Consider the following 18,963-nt stretch of genomic DNA (forward strand, 5'->3'; position numbering starts at 1 on the left):
ACTTATCGAAGTACGGCACTTACGCACTGTCCGTCAATGACTTCAAGCACTTGAATATCCTTTTATACAACTTCGAAAGGACAATTGATTAGTGACGAAGGAGTTGGTCTACGTTCGCTCCAAGTTGGCTCTCTGTCGCCATTTAGCGAGGTCTGGACCGGAAAATCTTGATGACCGGCAGTGTATAGCTGAAGACCAATCGAAAACCTCGCAAAGTGTCACACTTTGGCTTGGTAAACGCAGAATTGATTTCGTCCCTAAAAGAGGCTGCAGGATTTTCTAAGATCCGGTCAACCCCAAATCGACCCCACATACATAATATGGGGCAGCTGGCCTTATTTGTGGCAACGAATGTCAAGTAATGTGGCCAAACTGCAGAGATGTGTACCAACCTAATTTGTGTGGGTATGTTGTGGTGTTTTACTTTATCACAATATTGATTTTGTTTTGATTGGCATGTTTTTCTTTGCGATCCAGTTAGCTCAAGAGATATTTGTATCCGCGAGTCGGGTAGATTCGGTTTCTAGTTCACGCGGCTGCTTAATGTTATTTATGAACAAGACATTATCAAACTTTTAATAGCATGGCATAGCGCCATCACCTCTTTCTTTCAAACTACCACCATGCCTCCAGTAACGACAGCAGATACGCAGGAGCAGCAGGCGGCGAGTTCTTCGTCAACGTCGATTCTAAAAGAGCGCCGGTTCAAACTCAGCAGGTGAGTCAATTTTGGCTCAACTTTGTAGAACTCGCTCAAACGCATTTGTTTTCTAGAGCGTGTGATCGTTGTCGGTGAGCCTGTTATCACTCTTAATTGAAGTCTGAGGATCTCATTGAACTTCTAGGAGGAGGAGAATCAAATGTGACGAAGGGCATCCTTGTCAGGCATGCCTGACTGCCAATTCATCATGTACCTTCGAAGAACCAGGAAAGAGGACACATCCTCACAAGTCAAAGTCGGCTTTATCGTGATTGATCTGTCAATGTTTTGCTGAATCATGACTCCTAGACGCACTGCTACCCTGGAGGATCGGATGCATCACCTCGAAACTCTTATTCAGGCCATTCCGCCTGCCGTCTTTGCAGCTGGTGGAGCCCCTTCGATACCCTCTTCTTCAGATGTCGCATCAAGTCCAGTCGTACCCTTCATGTACCCTGATGGAATGCCTTCTGGAGTGCCGCCACCTTCGTTACATGTATTTCCTCTGATGAATCCATCTAATCATTTTACTCGCGAACACAAGGTGGATGAACGACATCACAGTCCCCATCATTCATTCAGCTCCCTGCTCAGTGGAGGAGCGTTCAATCTCCCTCAAGAAGAGCCAAGCCGATTATCTCTGACAGCTTCGTACCTGTACTTCGACGATGAAGGCTACACCCGATGGCAAGGCGAAACATCTGGGCTACCTGTGCTTGATCTTCTTGTTGAAAGACACAGCGCCCCTCCTGCTCGAGATATCTCCGGGCGATCAGTCGCTGACTCAAACGCCGCAAAAATGGCCAGTGCGAACGCAGAGTGGTTTCCCGATCGTCAACCCCGCCGCACCGATGTGAATCCTCAGGTTTTGTGGAGACTTATTACTTCTTATATCGTTCCGGAACTCATGGATAGGCGAGTGGCTTCTTCTAGTAGGAGATAACATTCTGACTGAATTCCAGTCTTGTACAATGCTACTTGTCGACCTCATATTATATTTTGCCTTTCTTGCATGTACCAACGTTTCTAGCGGTAAGACTATTGTCGTTATCTGTCGATTACTTACTTACTTTATGATTCAGGATTACGGGAATCCACAGAAATGGGGTGAACCAGGCTTCGCCTCCTTTATTGTTGCTGTTTGTTGTCTTGCCTCGCGGCATATGGACGACCCTCGAGTTAGAGCAGACCCCAATGACGGCATCTCAGCCGGCACCCAATGGTTCGAACTCTTCGGTCGACTTCGTACACTGCCCATTTCAGATCGACCTACTCTGTATAATATTCAGGCCAATCTTATCGCCGCTGTTTATGCTGTGGGTCTCGGGAAACTTTCAAAAGCCGCTGCACTACTTGCCGAAGCTGTTACAATGTCTATTGATGCAGGACTCCACCGCTCAGCTGATAGCTACGATCTCTTCGACGCAATCGAGGACGAAGTCCGGAAGCGAACTTTTTGGTGCGTCTACATATGGGACAAGCAACTTGGCGCCCATTTTGGACGACCTTCGATGCTGCGGCTGAGAGACTGTGATGTCTCTGAACCTTCCCCTGTCGATGATGAATTCATTACTAGAGACGCTATCAACACTCCACCCCCTGGTACAGAGTCTCGAATGAGTGCTTTCATCGTATCATTGCGGATCATGGTTGTCCTTGAAGCAGTCCTCGATGTTCCGCCGGCCCGCCAATCCGAGGATCCGACGTCTTTTCTGCTGAATGCGACTAAAGTGCTATCGGGAACGAAGAGATTCAAGGAGATGCGAGAGGAGGAAGCGCTGCTGGATGATATTCATCGGAAGATTCCCGCATATTGGTCGCACTCTCCCGAAACACTCAACAGCGACGATACTATTCGTTTGACACAGGCTGAGAGGCTGCACTGTGCTGAACAATTCGTTCGTCTTCTGATCTATCGCCACCGGTTCTCAGAACTAGTGGCTGAGAGAACTAGCGGCCCTATCGCAGAAGAACAATCCGAAGCTGAGCAAGGGGCTTTAATTGCTGCACACAACTCGGCTCTACAGATTGTCTCCGCTCATGTTCATATAGCGAAGAAGGGGCTGATGACATACTGTATGTTGAATTCTTCGATTCAAAGCTCGTCTTTCTCATCTTCGTTTGTACGATTTTTAGATGGCGTTCACGTGATACACCAACTCACCCAAGCTGGGAGAACGTTGGTTGCTGTACTACTATGTTGCAAGACGGATGCGCTGCAGCACTTGATACCGCCAGGCTTGGATGCGCTTCGGTCTTGTATTGGCCTTCTACGACGTTTCAGTGGTCGTTATGTCTGCGGGCTCAGGTCAGGCGACCTCATGGAAGAATTCTGTCGTCGTGCGTTTTTTTTTGTTATATTTAATTGACTGTGAAAAGCGCCCCTGAAGATCAGGCAGGCAAGCGAAACTAACTCTCCCGAATTTTGTAGTCACCAACATTCCTCTGGAAACCGCCCGCCAGGATGGTTCCGCGAGCGCTACCCGACCGCCATGGATACGCCCCGTGCGCAAGAAAGCGCCGTCCGTCGCCCGTTCCAACCAAAGCGGGGACTCGCCTTCCCACCATAGCAGCCCTGAAGCCTTCTCACCCTCCGATTTCTTTGCCGAGCCTCTCAAGACCGCTTCCGCCTTTCCATCTGGGCCTCCACTTCCTGGGCCCGGTCCTGCATCATCGAGTTCGGTTGCATCGCCGCCTCAGTATGCTGCCCAGCCGGTCCAGACAAATGGCAACAATAACTCGTCGTTCATGGATACATCCGGCATGGAAATGATGAGGGACGACTCTCACATGTACATGTCCCAGGAAATGATGGCGCTGTTCAACGACGGCGGTGTCGATGTGCAGCATCTTTTCTCATCGGATTTTATGCAGCCTATTTCTCCTCAGCAAGCTCAACAACAACAGCAGCAACAGCAACAGCAACATCATATAGGAAATGGGAACGACTCTAGTACGCCTAGTGCTGGCTTCGCTGGTCCCAACTTTTTGAAAATGAACGGGCTCGCTACCTCTCCATAGCAGATTTTTTCTGAATACCTGCCAACCTCCTTTCGAACACTTAGGGGTTGTGATCATTTTTATAATTATTGCTCTGCTTCATACCTACATCTTTTCTATCTAGTAGTTTCTTCTTTTACTATCATGATATCGTGTCGATGCATTTTCTCTGTGTAATTAAATACCAAAGTACCATCAAGCCTGGTCAACAATGTATTATACCTCATCTACCCGCAATCCATGAACCATGAGCCAGTTCTTTTTGCGGCCCCCCTCGTCATATTATAATTTAGTACACGTGATCTCGACGCGTCGACGCGTCGCAACCCAGGGGCCAGTCAACCCAGGTTCGAAACAGAGTTAAAAAAAAATGAAATGGCACATAGCAAAACAGCTCTCAATAATGTTGTTAATAGATCTTTGCTGTAAATTGCATGTACTGCACTATTATTATTTTCGCCATGAAATTTCAACCGTTTCGAAGAGTCTGAAACGAGTCTACTAACCGTGCCTAATCGTGCGGTATTTAGTTTCTCCTCAATCGACCTGAATTAGAAGTTCATTAGCCTTCCAAGTTTCAGGAACTTTCTAATTCACAATTTCTTCTGTATTTCTAATCAGAAAGCCTATAGTAAAGCTTGATTCATTGCTCTCCAATAATGCCTTCATTCCGTATGACTTATTCGGAGTAATAAAATTACCCTTCTTTAATATGATGTTCAAGTCATGGACAAATAGAAATTTTCTCCATTCCTAGTGTTATTTCTTTGCGGTTAGACGAGTATGCAAGTCAAAGAAACAAAGTATTAATTGACACCCAAAAGATGGACAGATAATAGTCCGCGACAATGCCCTCATTGTTTAATGTATCTCTAAGTATGTAAATTGATGCTCCTTTTTTATCGACTGCTAGCTATGCACTCATCTAGCGGCGTAATTATCTATCTTTATCAATTCTATAAATGCATCTGTTGCCAGCTGTATCATTGTTATTTGTAGATCTTAGAATTTACCACGACTCTTCGTGAGAGATTTTCCATGTTGAACTATAGCGCTGCTCTACGCAGTTGTCAGATCCTCTGGACGCTTGTACAATACCTGCCAACAGCTGAACAGCAACCATGGCCAAATGCATCAGGGAAAAATATCGGTGGTCGCGGTTGTGTGCTACGAAGATGGGCAACTCGGTTAGTGACCACCTCTGCATAATGAGCTCGCTGCCATCTGCTGCCATACCGTTGCTCTCGAATTGAGTCTGTAACCAAACGTCTCTGCTTTTAATGTAGATATCCACCACAGCCTGGGAAATTGTCGCTTTGATTGTAGGTCTTCTGACTCGTGAGAATTGATACGATCACTTCAGATCCAAATTAGGCGCCTCCTTTGTTGCCAACCATTACCAACCGACGCAAACTTTGAAATCGCATTGACCTGACTGACGAAATTGTCGAAACTGGGTAACCATTTCAATATTTACATGCGTTTCTGAATGGAATATCCTCAGAAAAGTGCGTGCGTTGGCGACATCAAACCCCGCGTTGCCCCCGCGGTTCTTTTTCATTTTAGTAAGCCGAAGGGAAAGCTAGGGAAAGGCTAGTATGTCTGTTTATTGTTATCCTAGAATATGGCATCAGGTGCGTGTGTATTCATACGCCATCTAGTCCCGTTAAACAATAAGATATCAGTTGGCTGCGACATCTCCCGATAGATCTACCGGATTAAGTGTCCGTCCTCAATATACTGGCAATCTCTTTTTGTTCCAAGAGACAAAGAGAGTATACACTACATAATGTGTGCGAGTCGCTCCGGTCGCACCTCCACCTCGCACACATCCTCTTTGATATAACACCCATCAGCATACTAACGATATGTATGCCTCCTATTTCAATCGGGATTTCTCCTCATCACCTATTGGCAAGCTCCCTGTAGAGCTCTTGTCAGAGATATTCACACTCTGCTCTCTCCCTTCTGGCCAACCTAGTCCAATTTCAGATGACGAGGGTTCCTATCTACCTGTGATAAACTCAGAGACGGTCCGGGCACCTTTCATACTATCTAGGGTCAACCGTCGATGGCGAGATATTATACTCAGCCAATCTAGCCTATGGGCCAGCCTGTGCATCACTGCAGAGCTAATACAGGAAACCGACTGCAGAGGGAAGGGTAGCTCAACGAAATTGAAGACTGCTCACATTGCATCCTCTCTTCAACGATCTCGAAGAGCTCCTCTCAATATTCTTATTGATGCAAGGGACCCTGAATGGAATTTTTCGGAGGCTGGGTGCGTCGTACTTTCTATATGTCTATACCATAGCTAACAATGTTACAGAGTTGGTCCAGATGATGCAGATGGCCCTCCAATCCCTACACTTTTTTCACCCGACCATATGGCAATTGTTATGTCACTTCTTGTACCCCACCTCTCTCGATGGAGACACCTCACCATCCTCACCGATACATGGGTACCTATGCACGTCGCCCTTTCTGCTATCAACCCTGCTATAACTTCATTAGGAGCACCTTGTCTGGAGTCCCTCACCCTGATGCGATGTAACGATTTTGTCAGCTTCTCTCCCCAGTTTGAGCCACGCGACCTGAAGACTCCTGCTTTCCTGTCACCGCTCAGCCCTGATGCCGCATGCCAGGACCTGTCCATCCTTCCAAAATTGAAGCAACTCTCCCTTCGAGGCGTCCACGTTGACTGGGATTCACTCGCTGCTGCGATGAGAAGCTCAGTAGTCGGCCTGTCGTCGCTCGAACTGGCATCACATTGCTCAGATGTTAGGCCTTCGAATGATCAATTTCATTCATTGCTTCAATCCGTTCCCACCCTCCAACGACTCGTTATTACCGGCTCTGGACCAGAGATACCTGAGGAAATGGAAGATGCCCCTCCAGATCACGACCCTGTTCCGCTTCATCATCTACAAAACATTACTATCGGATATCGCACCGCTTTGGAAGGCCGCACCGTCCTTCAGCAACTCGACGCACCAAATGTGAAGACTCTTAGTCTAGAAGATGCGACTTACCCTGGAGACCCCGAAGAAATTAACGGAGGAAGCTTGCTGGCATATGTCGGGTGCCGAAAATTCAAGGGCAACGATTCCGAATTTCGCCTCGAATACCCTCCTCCTCAATTAGCGGTAGCCTCGGGGAGCAAGTCAAGCACAATGATCCACCGCCGAAGGTCTTCGACCGTTTTACAATCTCAAGAATCCAATGCAGCCTTCCCATTACTTGAAAATGTCACTCTCAAATGTGTAAAATCGTCACCATGGCCACTACGCACTTTTTTCAATGCCCTCCCCAAGCTTCAGCATTTGGAGCTAATTGGTATGTCGATGCAAGCTGTGCAAGCCCTGGTTCCCTCTTCTCCTGGCTCCATGCCGACTTGCCCCTGCCCTCAACTCCGTTCGTTATGTATCAGGGACTCCGAGCAGCTGCAAGTCTGTGACCTTGATTTCATCATCGGAAACCTAGGACTCGAACGCCAAAGCAAGGGCGCATGCAGACTCAGCGACGTAGAGCTTCATCTCGACTCTGCCCGCGCAGCGTGTGTCGCTGCTTCGCCTGGCTCACCAGGAACGAGAGTGAACATTTATAGTGACGACGAGGATGACAGTGATGATGATTGTGACTATATGGGCGATGAAGATGATATGGATCTCGATCCTTTCAGCCCTGGAGGAGCATTTAACGATCCCGTCTTTGATAGCTACTATTCACATCAGATTTTATCTCAATAACCTGTCTGGCTTTATTCATTTATCATTATGCAGTATGTAGACTTCATTCCAGGACTTTGTAGAATATCAATCTTGTACAATTAGTGTATATCATCAGGAATTAGGCAAATAAGCAACCAAATCTTTTGTTACATGCGCCACTTCTGTATGATGTGTTGACACCCCTATCCTGTCCCTATTTGCCGGCAACTCGCGTGGGCAGCGCGTGCAAACCGCGTCGCGCGTCGCGCATCGGATCACGATTATCAATCATTTCACAGGCATAAGTACGGGGTCTACTTGCAATCCGTAAACAAACTTGAAAATTGTTCTTTGTTGCTTCAGGTCTCAAGCTCTCAATCTCAAACTTCAGCTTTCAAGCTGCGTAAATTTCCTTCAGCACAGTCGTAACCAACAAATGTTTATACAGCACTTCGGAAACACCGAGTCTGGCGTCCAAACATGATTAATGCCATAGACTTGGGAGGCTGGCAAACCTTTTATCAGTGTTCCATGAATCCGGCATGGAGCCCCTGTCGGTAATTTTACTCTTGCGTTCTTTGATAGAGCAGTAACAGAAAAAATATGAATGAAGATCGCCGTGTTCTTGTCTCTGAAATACGAAAGTGCGTACCCTGTCGGTTCACTGGTTTGTCTTGCACTTTGGCAAACAATAGAGTATATCACAAAGCAACATTGCGGTTCATGTTGTAACAACACCGACACCATTCATGTCTGCCGGTTTCACGGATAGACCTTGAAGTCGAGTGGCTTGAATGGGAGACACCATTTCCAACCAAAATCCATTGATGATGTAGCGTCCAGACTTCTGCAAGCGCGAACTCAGCTTTTAAACAAAACCGACGACCTAACGGAAACTTTCTACCAGTCGACGCCCAAGCGAAACACCGATGCTCTCACCGCCATACTATTTACGATTAGCCACAGTACTCCTTTTCGCCCATGTTGTCTGGGGACTAGGAACGAGTTGCTCTGCACCCTTAGGACGTGGGACAGCCAAAAGCACTGACCCATTCTGGATGGAAAGTATTAAGCATCAGGGAAAGTCGGCCTTTAACTCCAATCCCAATACCTATACCGTTTTCCGTAATGTCAAGGTCAGCTTATTCTTTCTGGTTTTTGTCGTTGCCTAAACTATTCAATACTAGGACTACGGCGCCCGAGGAGACGGAGTCACAGACGATACTGTAGCTATCAAGTGAGCTAATAACGTTTACCAATTATTGCGTATTTGACAACTTGCGCCCTTGACAGTCGTGCCATTACTTCTCAGAACCGATGTGGAGGCGGGCAATGCCGATCATCAACGTAAGTCGTGGCTTTTTCTACTACCCTTCTCTGTGATAAGAAATTCTTGGTTGTCAGTATCACCCCAGCCGTGGTATATTTTCCCAAAGGGTACGTACATATCAATTCAAATCACCGACGGTAATACACTCGAACCGGATGTCAATAGGACCTATCTCATCTCTGCCCCCATTATTCCATACTACTACACGCAACTTATCGGAGATGCAAAAACACCTCCAACGCTCCTAGCTTCAGCTTCGTTTGATGGGCTGGCTGTAATAGGAAAGTTTCTTCATACCTACCCAAAGATTGTACTGAGATACGGTGTGTAGATGCTGACCCCTATATTCCTGGCGGTGGCGGGGCCCAATATTGGACAAACCAAAATAACTTGTAAGTGATGGCTCACTTCCTTCGAGGGACTTTCAAATGCTGACTGGGCCAATCCAGCCACCGTTCTGTGAGAAACTTTGTCATTGACGTCCGGCGGTAAGGAGAATATAATCAAGCCACCCAAAGAAAGCGACGTTTAACTTGCCTTCTGATTAGTGTTCCTGCAACGAAAATCCAAGGGACCGCCCTGCATTGGCAAGTAGCGCAGGCTACGTCCCTTTTGAATATTGTTGTACATATGTCTACAGCATCTAACACTGCACATAGAGGCGAGTACAGTATTTCTATCATCAATGGAATTTCAAGAGCGCTGACGGATTTGCACAGGTATTTACATGGAGAATGGAAGGTAAAGAATTCAAGTCGATATGGTAATGCTGTGACTTACCATGATACCTTATGCGTTAGTGGTGGATATATGGGCGATCTTGTATTCAATGGAGGTGCGTTATTATTTACCAGGTTTCTTCTCTCTTCAGTAGATTGATCGTATTCAAAGGAAAATATGGCATTTATGGTGGAAATCAACAGTGAGTCGCAAAAGCATCATTCATAACTACCAATACTCACAATCGCGTCAAGATTTACGGTCAAGAATGTTACCTTTAACAACGCTCAAACCGGTGTTTATAGCACATGGAACTGGGGCTGGACGTATCAAGGAGTCTTCTTCAACAACTGTCAAGTACGTAACAGCTTTATTGCGCCAATGCGGCTAATCTAAATAGAATCACAGGTTGGGTTTGACCTTCTCACTGGAGGTTTGACCACTAATACCCAGGTAACTTCCCCGAAGTTTTCAAACGAAATACTTTTACCCTAACACCTGTGCGCCAGACCACTGGAGCTCAAGCAATTATTGACGCCGTCGTTACCAACACTCCCATATTTATCCGCACCTCCAAGTCTAGCAACGGGAGCTTAGGAGGTTCCTTGGTTCTCAATAACATCAAGCTTAACAATGTACCAGTGGCTGTGGGTGTCGTTGGCGGCGGTGTTGTACTCCGGGGCGGTACCACCACCATCGCTTCCTGGGGACAGGGGAACGTATACCGAGGGTCAGATCCAACTGGAATCTTCTCTCAAGGATATATCCCGGCTCCGAACAAGAATCCTAGTCTCTTGGATGGATCCGGCAGGATTTTCAGCAGGATGCACCCACAATACGCCGACTATGCCGTGAGTCAAATCGTCAGCGTGAGGGACAACGGTGCTGTTGGAGATGGTGTCACGGACGACACGGCTGCTCTCAAAAATATATTCAAGAAGGTGAGCTGCTGCTTTCTTAATTCTGTAAATGTTTTCAAACCTGTTTGTAGTATTCCGGATGCAAAATCATCTTTTTCGATGCAGGCACCTATGTTGTCTCCGATACGGTAACTATCCCGGCAGGGACACAAATGACCGGTGAGGCGTGGACAGTCCTCGCAGGCAAAGGAAAGGCATTCCAGGACCAGTCAAATCCTCGTCCTGTATTCCGTGTTGGAGAAGTCGGCTCTGAAGGTATACTTGAAATTAGCGACTTCGTATTCACTACCATTGGGCCTGGTGAGTAAACGCTCGTCAAATTTATGGTATATACGGTGCTACATCCGCCTTGTTTTACAGCTGCTGGTGCAATCATCGTCGAATGGAACGTCAGGCAGCCTTGCGATTTCCAAGGTGGAGCGGGAATGTGGGATACACATATCCGGTGAGCTAGTTATATCTATCTCTTTCTATTTCCAAGCTAACTGTCATTGTTATGTATCAAATAGCACTGGCGGAGTTGCGGGAAGTAACTTGGAAGGTAATAAATGCCCATCGAATGGCTCTGGAGGATACACTGCGTGCTATGCTGCGTATCTTAGTCTTCATCTTACTCCACTATCTTCTGCTTACATCGAGGTAAATTACTGACATCTATTTCTTACTATTCTTAACGCAAACTAATTTTCTAATAGGGAGCTTGGGTGTGGCTAGCAGACCATGACTTGGACTATGCAGGGGAGAAGCAACTCAATATTTATTCTGGACGTGGCGTCTTGTCAGAGTCTCAAGGGCCTGTGTGGTTAGTTGGCACAGGCAAGTTGGTCACTTCATATCTACTGATCCTAGTCAACTAATCAGCCTCGATTTATAGCTTGTACGAAATTTCTACATATTTTTTCTACGTTTTCAATATTGACATTTTATCCTTCCACCTTAGCTGAGCACCATGTCATCTATCAGTATAATATAGTGAACGCTGCTAATCATTATATGGGTCTCATTCAAACCGAATCGGTAGGCTTTTCAACTACGTAAACGTGATTCGTGCTAAAATACATTATGCTAGCCCTACTATCAACCTTCCCCTCCTTCCCCAACACCTTTTAGCATTAGCCTTGCTATGAAGGATCCGGCACCCTATAACCCAAACCCATCTGCATGGGCAGTCTCAATAACGAATTCACACAACATTCTTATTTTTGGAGCCGGACTGTACAGCTTCTTCTCCGTACGTATTTCGTCGACTAGAAGTTATTTGAACGAACACTTACCCTTGCTCATAGAGCTACTCTCAAAATTGCATTAACACCCGTAACTGCCAGGCTCAGTTGGTCAATATCGACACCGCTTCCACCGGCATCGATATCTATAGTCTTTCTACTGTCGCGACGACGTACCAGGTTAGCGTGAATGGTGTCGGGGTGATTAATCAGTCCCAAAATGTGAACGGTTTCGCCTCCACCGTTACCAGCTGGAACCGAGACTCGCTAATCCTCGTTTGTGCAATGTGATACGTCGGAGAGAGAGGAGTCTGTCATTAATAAATACATCAACAACTTTAATGTAATATAGAACCGAATCTTATTTTTTATTCTTTTCAACGCTTTTAATTGAACCACAGTAGTCAAGAGGATATTCTGCCGTGAATGTTACTACGATGGTATGAATGGTGATTCACATATCTGACTTGAGGCGTCCAGGTTACCTCAGTGTGAGAGCGCGGCAAGGTGCGGGCTAGCGCTGATGCTATCAACATGATTGCCAGTGCCGACCCTTTTAGCTCCCGACGCATACTTATCACGACCATCACTTTTCCTCTATTGTCTTGCGGAACTATTCCTGAATTCTAATCAGCTCAACGTCGCGCCTACTGTGATTCCATATTCTTGACTATTGTCTGCCTATTCTTGTCTTCCCAAGGATGTGCCTTTCTAGGTCATGTCGCGTGCAAAGACAATAAGGTGGGGGTTAGGTTATGACGGCATGTGTAAAAGCTGCCACCTGACAAGCCTGGATCACAGTAATTCGCCGCTTTTTGTTCTCCCTGGTCCTAGGTATGTACATATATCGCTGTGGGGTATTCCTGATTAGAGCACCATTCCCTCCTTGGCGACTCCCTACTCGGATTTTGCGCACCCGAGTCTCTGCTCCTGCTCTCATCACCCACGAACTACTGAGGTTTCTGTGATTCCTTGAAAACGTCTTACAAGTTTCTTCTTGCTTGATTTTAATACTCTTTCCCTCTATATCTCTTAATTTCACTGCATCATGACTCTGCCAGAATTCAAAATCGTCTTTCCTCCTCCCCCACCTACGACTAACGAACTTACGGCCCATCAACGCACACAGCTCGTTCGCAAAACGAGAAAGATAGAGCAGCTACTGGGTACTACCCCAAGGCTCCTCGATACGTCTACTAGGCCTGGAAGTAAGTGTAAATTTCTCCTATGCAGTTCAACGTTGCTTATTGCGTCCCTAAGGCCCCATTCACGTCTCATTCCCTCATTCCCTACCCCAACGTCGGCTCACTAAGACTCGCCGATCCTCAATCGACTCTACATCCTCTGCATCCTCATCCGGCTCCGGTTGTGTTAACCGATCCTCTTCCCTCCGAGTATCAAGATCGAACTCGAATTTGCGTCCGATAAATGGGTTCAAGCATCTGAGCTCGGAAGCGAGCATCGCCGAACTGTTTTCCGCGTATGAGTACGACAATACCGCTCCTCTTCTGCGGCTTGCTATGGAGTCCATGAGCCTGGACACTATTCCCGCATCGCCTGATCCCACCCGCGAATCGTTTGCAGTCAGCGAGGAGAGACCTGCTTCTACTGTATTCACCACAGACGATGCATCCTCATCACCCCGAAATTCCCTCGTGCTGGAACCACCACCCTCTGCAAACAGCCTGCGCAAGCAGAAGATGGACCGTCTTCGGAAGAAATTAGGCTCGGACGTGCCCTTCGACCTCGTCTTTCCCAACTCCAGGGAAAGCAGCTCCGAAAATACTCCCCCGCGCACCCGCGACAAGGCGTGTCCACCTCTGCCGGCCCCTTCACCGCGTCCTGCCAAGAGGCGCATCGCATCATCGCGCGACTCTATCTCCGAGAGCGTGACCATCCATCGCGCCGCGCGGCGTCAGCCCGCCCGCCCGCACTCACCCTCCACTTCTGTGCGAGATAATCGTGAGCCTCTGACGTCGACGCGTCACAAGAAGACGCGCTCTGAGCCACAGGCACCGCCCAGCTTACCACCTCTCAATTTCAAGCGAAATTTATCCTTCATCATCGAGAGCCCTGAGGAGCATGGCGCTGGGTGCACTGAGGAGTTTGGAATCTCTCATACGTCGTCCAAGTCAGAGAAGACGGATGTTAAGGCTGGATGGGTCGTACAGGCGTACAATGCAGACGACGCCGAATTCAAGCTGTGGAGCACGAGGAAAGGCTATGAGGGTTGGAATGAAAAGAAAGCAAATCTTGCTCCCATTTCCACCATCTACTTCCCTTCTTCGAATGACAATGATAGCTCCCCTTCTTCTGCATCGTCTTCTCCACGTTCCTCTACAACTCCGGATGCTGAACTCAAACGACGTTCTTCAAGCTATCGCAAACCCGCTCCGACTATTCCCATCGAGCTGTTTTGATATTTTTTATTTCCTGCAGAAAGCCGGATACCATGCTTCTTAAAACTCTCTCCTCTCAAAATCATCATACATTTTGTTAGTTAGCTACAGTTTCAGAGAAACTACTCATCCCATCATTTACTTGTCATTACGATTTCACGCTTATCTCGACCTCTTGCATTTTCCTTTGTTCTACCTCATCTCTCTTGCACATTTATCATCATGTCCTTAGCATTGTCTCTTGCATTTTCTCGATTTATTATTGCATTCAAGTTAACATCACTCAGAATGATGGCGCGCAAGTTCTTGTGTTTAGACGCTCACGCTCATCACGCAATTGCGATCGATCTAAATTAAGACAGATCAAATGATGTCATAGCTTTTGTAAAGTGAGGCAATTTCAATGACTGATCATCGAAATGAAGACTGGTATTGTTACAAGTCGATGTTAATGATAACTATAATACAACATGGAATGGTTCTCCTTTGTGCAATCAGTTCTTGACTGACGCTTTCTGTTCCTCTGTAGGGAATTTGGTGAACATGTCCTTCAGCTTGTCAATCGGAGCGGCCATGAGACCAGCCAATGTCTCAAATGGTGGCTGATCAGGGGCACTTGGGTGGGATCTATCATCCATGGTTATCGAGTTTTGTCAATAAAAACTAGTATACCAATGGTAAAAACTCGTACCGAGTAGGGACAAACTTCTTGGTCCGCTTGAAACTAGCGGCCGCATCCTGTGAGCCTTGTTCGCCGATGGCTTTCTGCAAAAGAGGAAGGTCTTCTTGCTCCTCGCTATCATTGTGTGGCTTCAGGTGATCAACGATGTTTTTGAGAAGGTCCGCATGTTGGGATGTTCCTGGTTTGAGCGATTCGAGTTGGTATAATAGGTTCTTGACTTCCTACGAGATAACTCAGCGTTAGAGTGTTTCGTTAAATAGAACATTGGGGATTGTCTTACCTGGTGGTCAGATCTGTCATTGTCTGCCAGTTGCTTTCCCTTTTCACCGAGATGTTTTTCCATGAGAGGATAGATGACTAATTCCTCTCCAACTGCATGACGAGCGACTTCCCAAGTGAACTGATTGGCCCAACGTTCCTGAGCATCCACATCGCCGGTGCTCTTAACATATTGGTCGTAATAGGTGTACATCTAAAAATGATATTAATAAATCTATCTAATGCGGTAGTCATGAATAAATCAACGCACCTCTTGGTGGTCGTCAGCGACAGCGTCGATGAGGGCACCGCCGACGTGGTTTGTGATTTGATACTTAGACATTACTGTTGCAAAAGCTCGAAGAGAGAATTTGTTGAGGGATGGTTTGAGGTAAAGCCGCGATGGTTGTGCGAAAGCTCCACTTAGACGGAATGAAGAAGAGAGACGAATATACATGACAGCGATTAATGAGAGCAACTTTATGTAGTCTTCGAGGCGTTTATACGCGGACCAATAGAGCCAAGACATGTGGGCCCTTCATCTGTGAAATGACATCATTTCTGACCATTAGAACTTTTGAAATATTGAACTTTTGCGCCTAACCTGATCGACTTGAGTTATCTTCGTGGAGCCGCAGTGTATTATGACGTCTACTCATCACCACCAGTTATCACCAAAACTACAAAAACATTGGCCGCTCTTTCAAGTTGCCCATAGAAGTATGCACCGTTTATAACATAGATTTTAAAGAAAAGTTGGATTTGTAGAAAGTCTTCACCAAGAAGGGTAATGAGTGGGCGTCAAGAATGCCTAGAGTTATTTATAGATTTGCGGGTGCATAACCGCCCGCACCAACCGATCATCCAATGAAATTTGTGCAAATTGTAATGCTTCTTGAGTACTTCTACACCACAGAGTTACTTCATAGCGAAGCATTCGATCATCCGACCGCCATATTTACATAAACTTGGAGTATGCTAAAGCTCTCTCCAGGTGGTGGAGCAGTACGTTCGATGACCGATGTATTGTAAAGTCGTTTGAATTTCATATACAAATGTGATGACTACATACTTTTGTTGCATTCCGGGAGTATTACGCTACAATTGGTTGTCCAGAACAGTTAGAACAGTCTACGTTAAAACTAATTAATGGTAAATTATATGATGCTTCGCGAACGATGATGAGTGACGAGTTATACAATGAGTTGAAAGTGGTAATCGCATTAACGGTGTTCATGGAATCTCTAAGGATAGAATAGTGGGACGTGAAGTAATGAAGGCGGTGAAGTTGGATTCGTTGCAAGATGAAATGATCATGCGGGTGATCAGAGTGACAGGGAGCGATCATGGAATTCCTGCTTGTTTTTCTGATTCCGCTGCCTTCATCGCCGCAGCGATTTTCAAGTCCTATAGAATAAGGTAAACTTCGTTTTCTCAGGGACTCAAATAAAGGACTTACGATGCATGGAGCGTATTTACTGTGCGATCGGATAGTGGGGCCGAACTTGTAGAAGAGGAAAGGACTTGGAACGAACAGGAGACCGATAAGGCCGAGAAGTGTACACGACCAGTTCACTCCGAGCTAGAATTATCGTGCATCAATATGAAGCCAGTGATCTGAACGCAGTAAAAGCTTACTTTGGTGAACATCTGGGTGGTGAACATGGGGAATGCGGCAGCGACGGCAGATCGAACCATGGTGTTGGCAGCAAACGCAGAAGCGCTGTACATTCTGATAGACAAACACAGGTCAGTAAAAGTCGTTGTGATTGCAATGTTTGAAACTCACAGATAGGTATCGACAACGTAACTCTGAAATTGTAATGTAAGAAAAAAAATAATCATATACGGTGGCCATTACTTACCAAGAACGACATGAAGATCAAACTGATTCCAGTGCCGACGAGGATAGTGCTGAGGCCAGGAACATACCACGGGATGCTGGAATATTCGCCAGTCCAACCGAGCCAGAAGATGCCTACAACGAGGACCGGGCTACCAATCATAGCGCCATACAGACGGTCTTCGGGTGGAGGGAACCCTTTCCATTTCTTAATGAGCTCGGGGTAGTGCGCTGACGCCCAGAAGTTGATAGCGGATCCGATGGTTGTACCAATTCCAACGCCTATGAACATCAGGCCGTCTTCTGCGATAGTGAAACCGCGTCTAGCCACGAAAACGACAGGGAAGGCCTGAAACACTTAAGTGATAAAAATTGTGTGAGCGCCGTATTCGTGATCCGAGAGAAACAAAGACTGACAAGCATAAAGAAGACCATATACGATTGACAGGTAGACAGTGATAAGCATGAGGATGGGTTCACCAAGTAGCATGCTGAAAGGCCGGAATAGGGTTCGTTGTACAACCCCTTTGAAGGACCAGTCCTGCTTCTCATGCTCGGCATAAAGGTCTTTGCTTCCCTCAGGATCCTCTTTTCTCAGTCTCTGAGTTTTCTTAAGAAGAATCACGGGAGCGTAGGTCTCTGGGAGAACGGGAATAATGATAAGGGTGCAAGCACCGGCGAAGAAAAACATGACCCAGAAAATCCATCTCCAGGACGCAGGACTGTCAACGATACTATACATCATCGGTGATCAGCTCAAATTCAGCAGTTAAAAAGATGAACAAACTCACTATCCGGAAACAATGGGGCCCATGACTGGACCGAGGAAGACACTAGCGGTATAAAGACTGGTGGCAGGACCACGACCCACAGCAGACCAGATATCGGCGATGAGGCCTCCTGCGTTGTTCATGGGTCCGACAGCGAAAAATCCAGACAGGAATCGGGTAACAAGGAGTGTGGCCATGTTCTTCGCGAGAGCTTGACCGAGAATGCAAAGGGTATATGCAATCATAGCACCAATAAAGATTGGTCTACGTCCTACGAGCTCACTTCCAGGTCCCCAAAATGATGGCTAGACAGAGAAAAAAACAAGAATGAGGCTAATGAACAAGAAAGCACGGACTTTGACGTACACCAAACACGTAACCAAGCAGGAAAACCGTTGTAATTAAATACGACACCTCTTTGGAGGTGTTAAATTCAGCCATGATTTCATGAGCGGCTGATGAGGGAGCAGAGGAAGCAAAAGTTCTGGAAAAACAAAGAGTTAGTCAAAAGGGAAGAAAAAAATAGCGACAGGAACGTACACATTAACAGTCATGATGATACACGATATAGTAATGAGCCATTTTCGCGCAATCGACCAATTCTGAGGATTTGTTGGGTCTTCTGGACCATCCCAAGTCACCATATTCGGATCGCGGTTTGGTACAGGCAATGGCATCTTCTTTCCAACCTCCTTAACCTCAACAACTGCAACTTTTGGCGATTCCTCATCTTTGCTTGGAGAGGCAACACTGGACTCTGCATTAGATTTTAACTTTTCATCCGAATCACGAAAAGCCTGAGGCGCAGACGGCTCCAAAATAGTAAACGACGACCTCGTAGAGTTGGTCGCCGTGTTAGCGTCTGGTGGGGTCGGGGGATGAGACATGAAACAGGATGAAGAACCATTTCGAAAGCGACCGAGGCCTATTTACGCTTTTTTTGATAATGCAAATAATTTGCACGGATGGAAAGCCGGGAATCGGGAAGCAGATGGCCTGCGTAGCGGTCCTTTGTGGATAAACATCGCGGTCACTCCCCTGTAATACGAGAAACGTATGATGATGGCCGACCCCGAAGTTCCTAATTTAGCAACAGGTCAAACAACGTCATGCTGTATCGGTCATGTAAACATGTCGGTGCCCCCCGATACTGAAGCATTGCGATATTATGGAGCTATACTTGTCAAAATTAATAGGCAGTTTACAGTAACGCTCTGAAGCAGTTCAGCAAGGAAGGGACGACTCGACGAGAAATTTGTTATCAAGCCGATAGCCGCCTGCAAAATTTTCTGCCGATTCCGTAGATTTTGAAACCCTTGACTGGCGGCCGGTTGAGTGGCGGGTGGTGATAATGTGTAAGGCGTAAATAGTCAATTGAGCCCCAAAATATCACTTTGGGCGTACCAGT

General features: G+C 46.5%; 6 protein-coding genes across 6 annotated transcripts; 4 read left to right on the top strand and 2 right to left on the bottom strand.

The window, feature by feature from the left end:
• Positions 1 to 623: 623 nt before the first annotated feature.
• Positions 624 to 3,721, top strand: JR316_0011865 (ABC-transporter-regulating transcription factor; the record flags this gene model as incomplete). Its single annotated transcript, XM_047897507.1, has 7 exons — positions 624 to 718; positions 775 to 792; positions 846 to 956; positions 1,010 to 1,553; positions 1,783 to 2,776; positions 2,837 to 3,040; positions 3,132 to 3,721. The coding sequence occupies 7 exons, from the start codon at positions 624 to 626 to the stop codon at positions 3,719 to 3,721; spliced, it is 2,556 nt and encodes an 851-aa protein (XP_047743916.1).
• Positions 3,722 to 5,568: 1,847 nt separating this feature from the next.
• JR316_0011866 (uncharacterized protein) lies at positions 5,569 to 7,449 on the top strand (the record flags this gene model as incomplete). The annotated part of the gene is made up of 2 exons (XM_047897508.1): positions 5,569 to 5,981; positions 6,030 to 7,449. 2 exons carry the CDS (start codon positions 5,569 to 5,571, stop codon positions 7,447 to 7,449), a joined length of 1,833 nt encoding a protein of 610 aa, XP_047743917.1.
• Positions 7,450 to 8,339: 890 nt separating this feature from the next.
• JR316_0011867 (putative glucan endo-1,3-beta-glucosidase) lies at positions 8,340 to 11,894 on the top strand (the record flags this gene model as incomplete). Its single annotated transcript, XM_047897509.1, has 21 exons — positions 8,340 to 8,546; positions 8,598 to 8,647; positions 8,704 to 8,757; positions 8,815 to 8,847; positions 8,906 to 9,014; positions 9,059 to 9,132; positions 9,190 to 9,228; positions 9,289 to 9,401; positions 9,460 to 9,481; positions 9,541 to 9,575; positions 9,632 to 9,662; positions 9,715 to 9,817; positions 9,869 to 9,913; positions 9,970 to 10,401; positions 10,452 to 10,680; positions 10,741 to 10,825; positions 10,890 to 11,019; positions 11,076 to 11,204; positions 11,326 to 11,397; positions 11,450 to 11,611; positions 11,667 to 11,894. 21 exons carry the CDS (start codon positions 8,340 to 8,342, stop codon positions 11,892 to 11,894), a joined length of 2,382 nt encoding a protein of 793 aa, XP_047743918.1.
• Positions 11,895 to 12,651: 757 nt separating this feature from the next.
• On the top strand, positions 12,652 to 14,023 carry JR316_0011868 (uncharacterized protein; the record flags this gene model as incomplete). The annotated part of the gene is made up of 2 exons (XM_047897510.1): positions 12,652 to 12,811; positions 12,864 to 14,023. The coding sequence occupies 2 exons, from the start codon at positions 12,652 to 12,654 to the stop codon at positions 14,021 to 14,023; spliced, it is 1,320 nt and encodes a 439-aa protein (XP_047743919.1).
• A 473-nt stretch (positions 14,024 to 14,496) lies between these two features.
• JR316_0011869 (putative hemerythrin-like protein) lies at positions 14,497 to 15,471 on the bottom strand (the record flags this gene model as incomplete). Its single annotated transcript, XM_047897511.1, has 4 exons — positions 14,497 to 14,629; positions 14,694 to 14,905; positions 14,965 to 15,156; positions 15,214 to 15,471. 4 exons carry the CDS (start codon positions 15,469 to 15,471, stop codon positions 14,497 to 14,499), a joined length of 795 nt encoding a protein of 264 aa, XP_047743920.1.
• Positions 15,472 to 16,286: 815 nt separating this feature from the next.
• On the bottom strand, positions 16,287 to 18,442 carry JR316_0011870 (Ascochitine biosynthesis cluster MFS transporter; the record flags this gene model as incomplete). The annotated part of the gene is made up of 9 exons (XM_047897512.1): positions 16,287 to 16,349; positions 16,402 to 16,524; positions 16,581 to 16,674; positions 16,732 to 16,754; positions 16,808 to 17,142; positions 17,203 to 17,519; positions 17,577 to 17,860; positions 17,922 to 18,039; positions 18,096 to 18,442. 9 exons carry the CDS (start codon positions 18,440 to 18,442, stop codon positions 16,287 to 16,289), a joined length of 1,704 nt encoding a protein of 567 aa, XP_047743921.1.
• Positions 18,443 to 18,963: the final 521 nt, after the last annotated feature.

The sequence above is a fragment of the Psilocybe cubensis genome, chromosome 11, assembly GCF_017499595.1.
Source record: "Psilocybe cubensis strain MGC-MH-2018 chromosome 11, whole genome shotgun sequence".
Classification (NCBI taxonomy): Eukaryota; Fungi; Basidiomycota; class Agaricomycetes; order Agaricales; family Agrocybaceae; genus Psilocybe; species Psilocybe cubensis.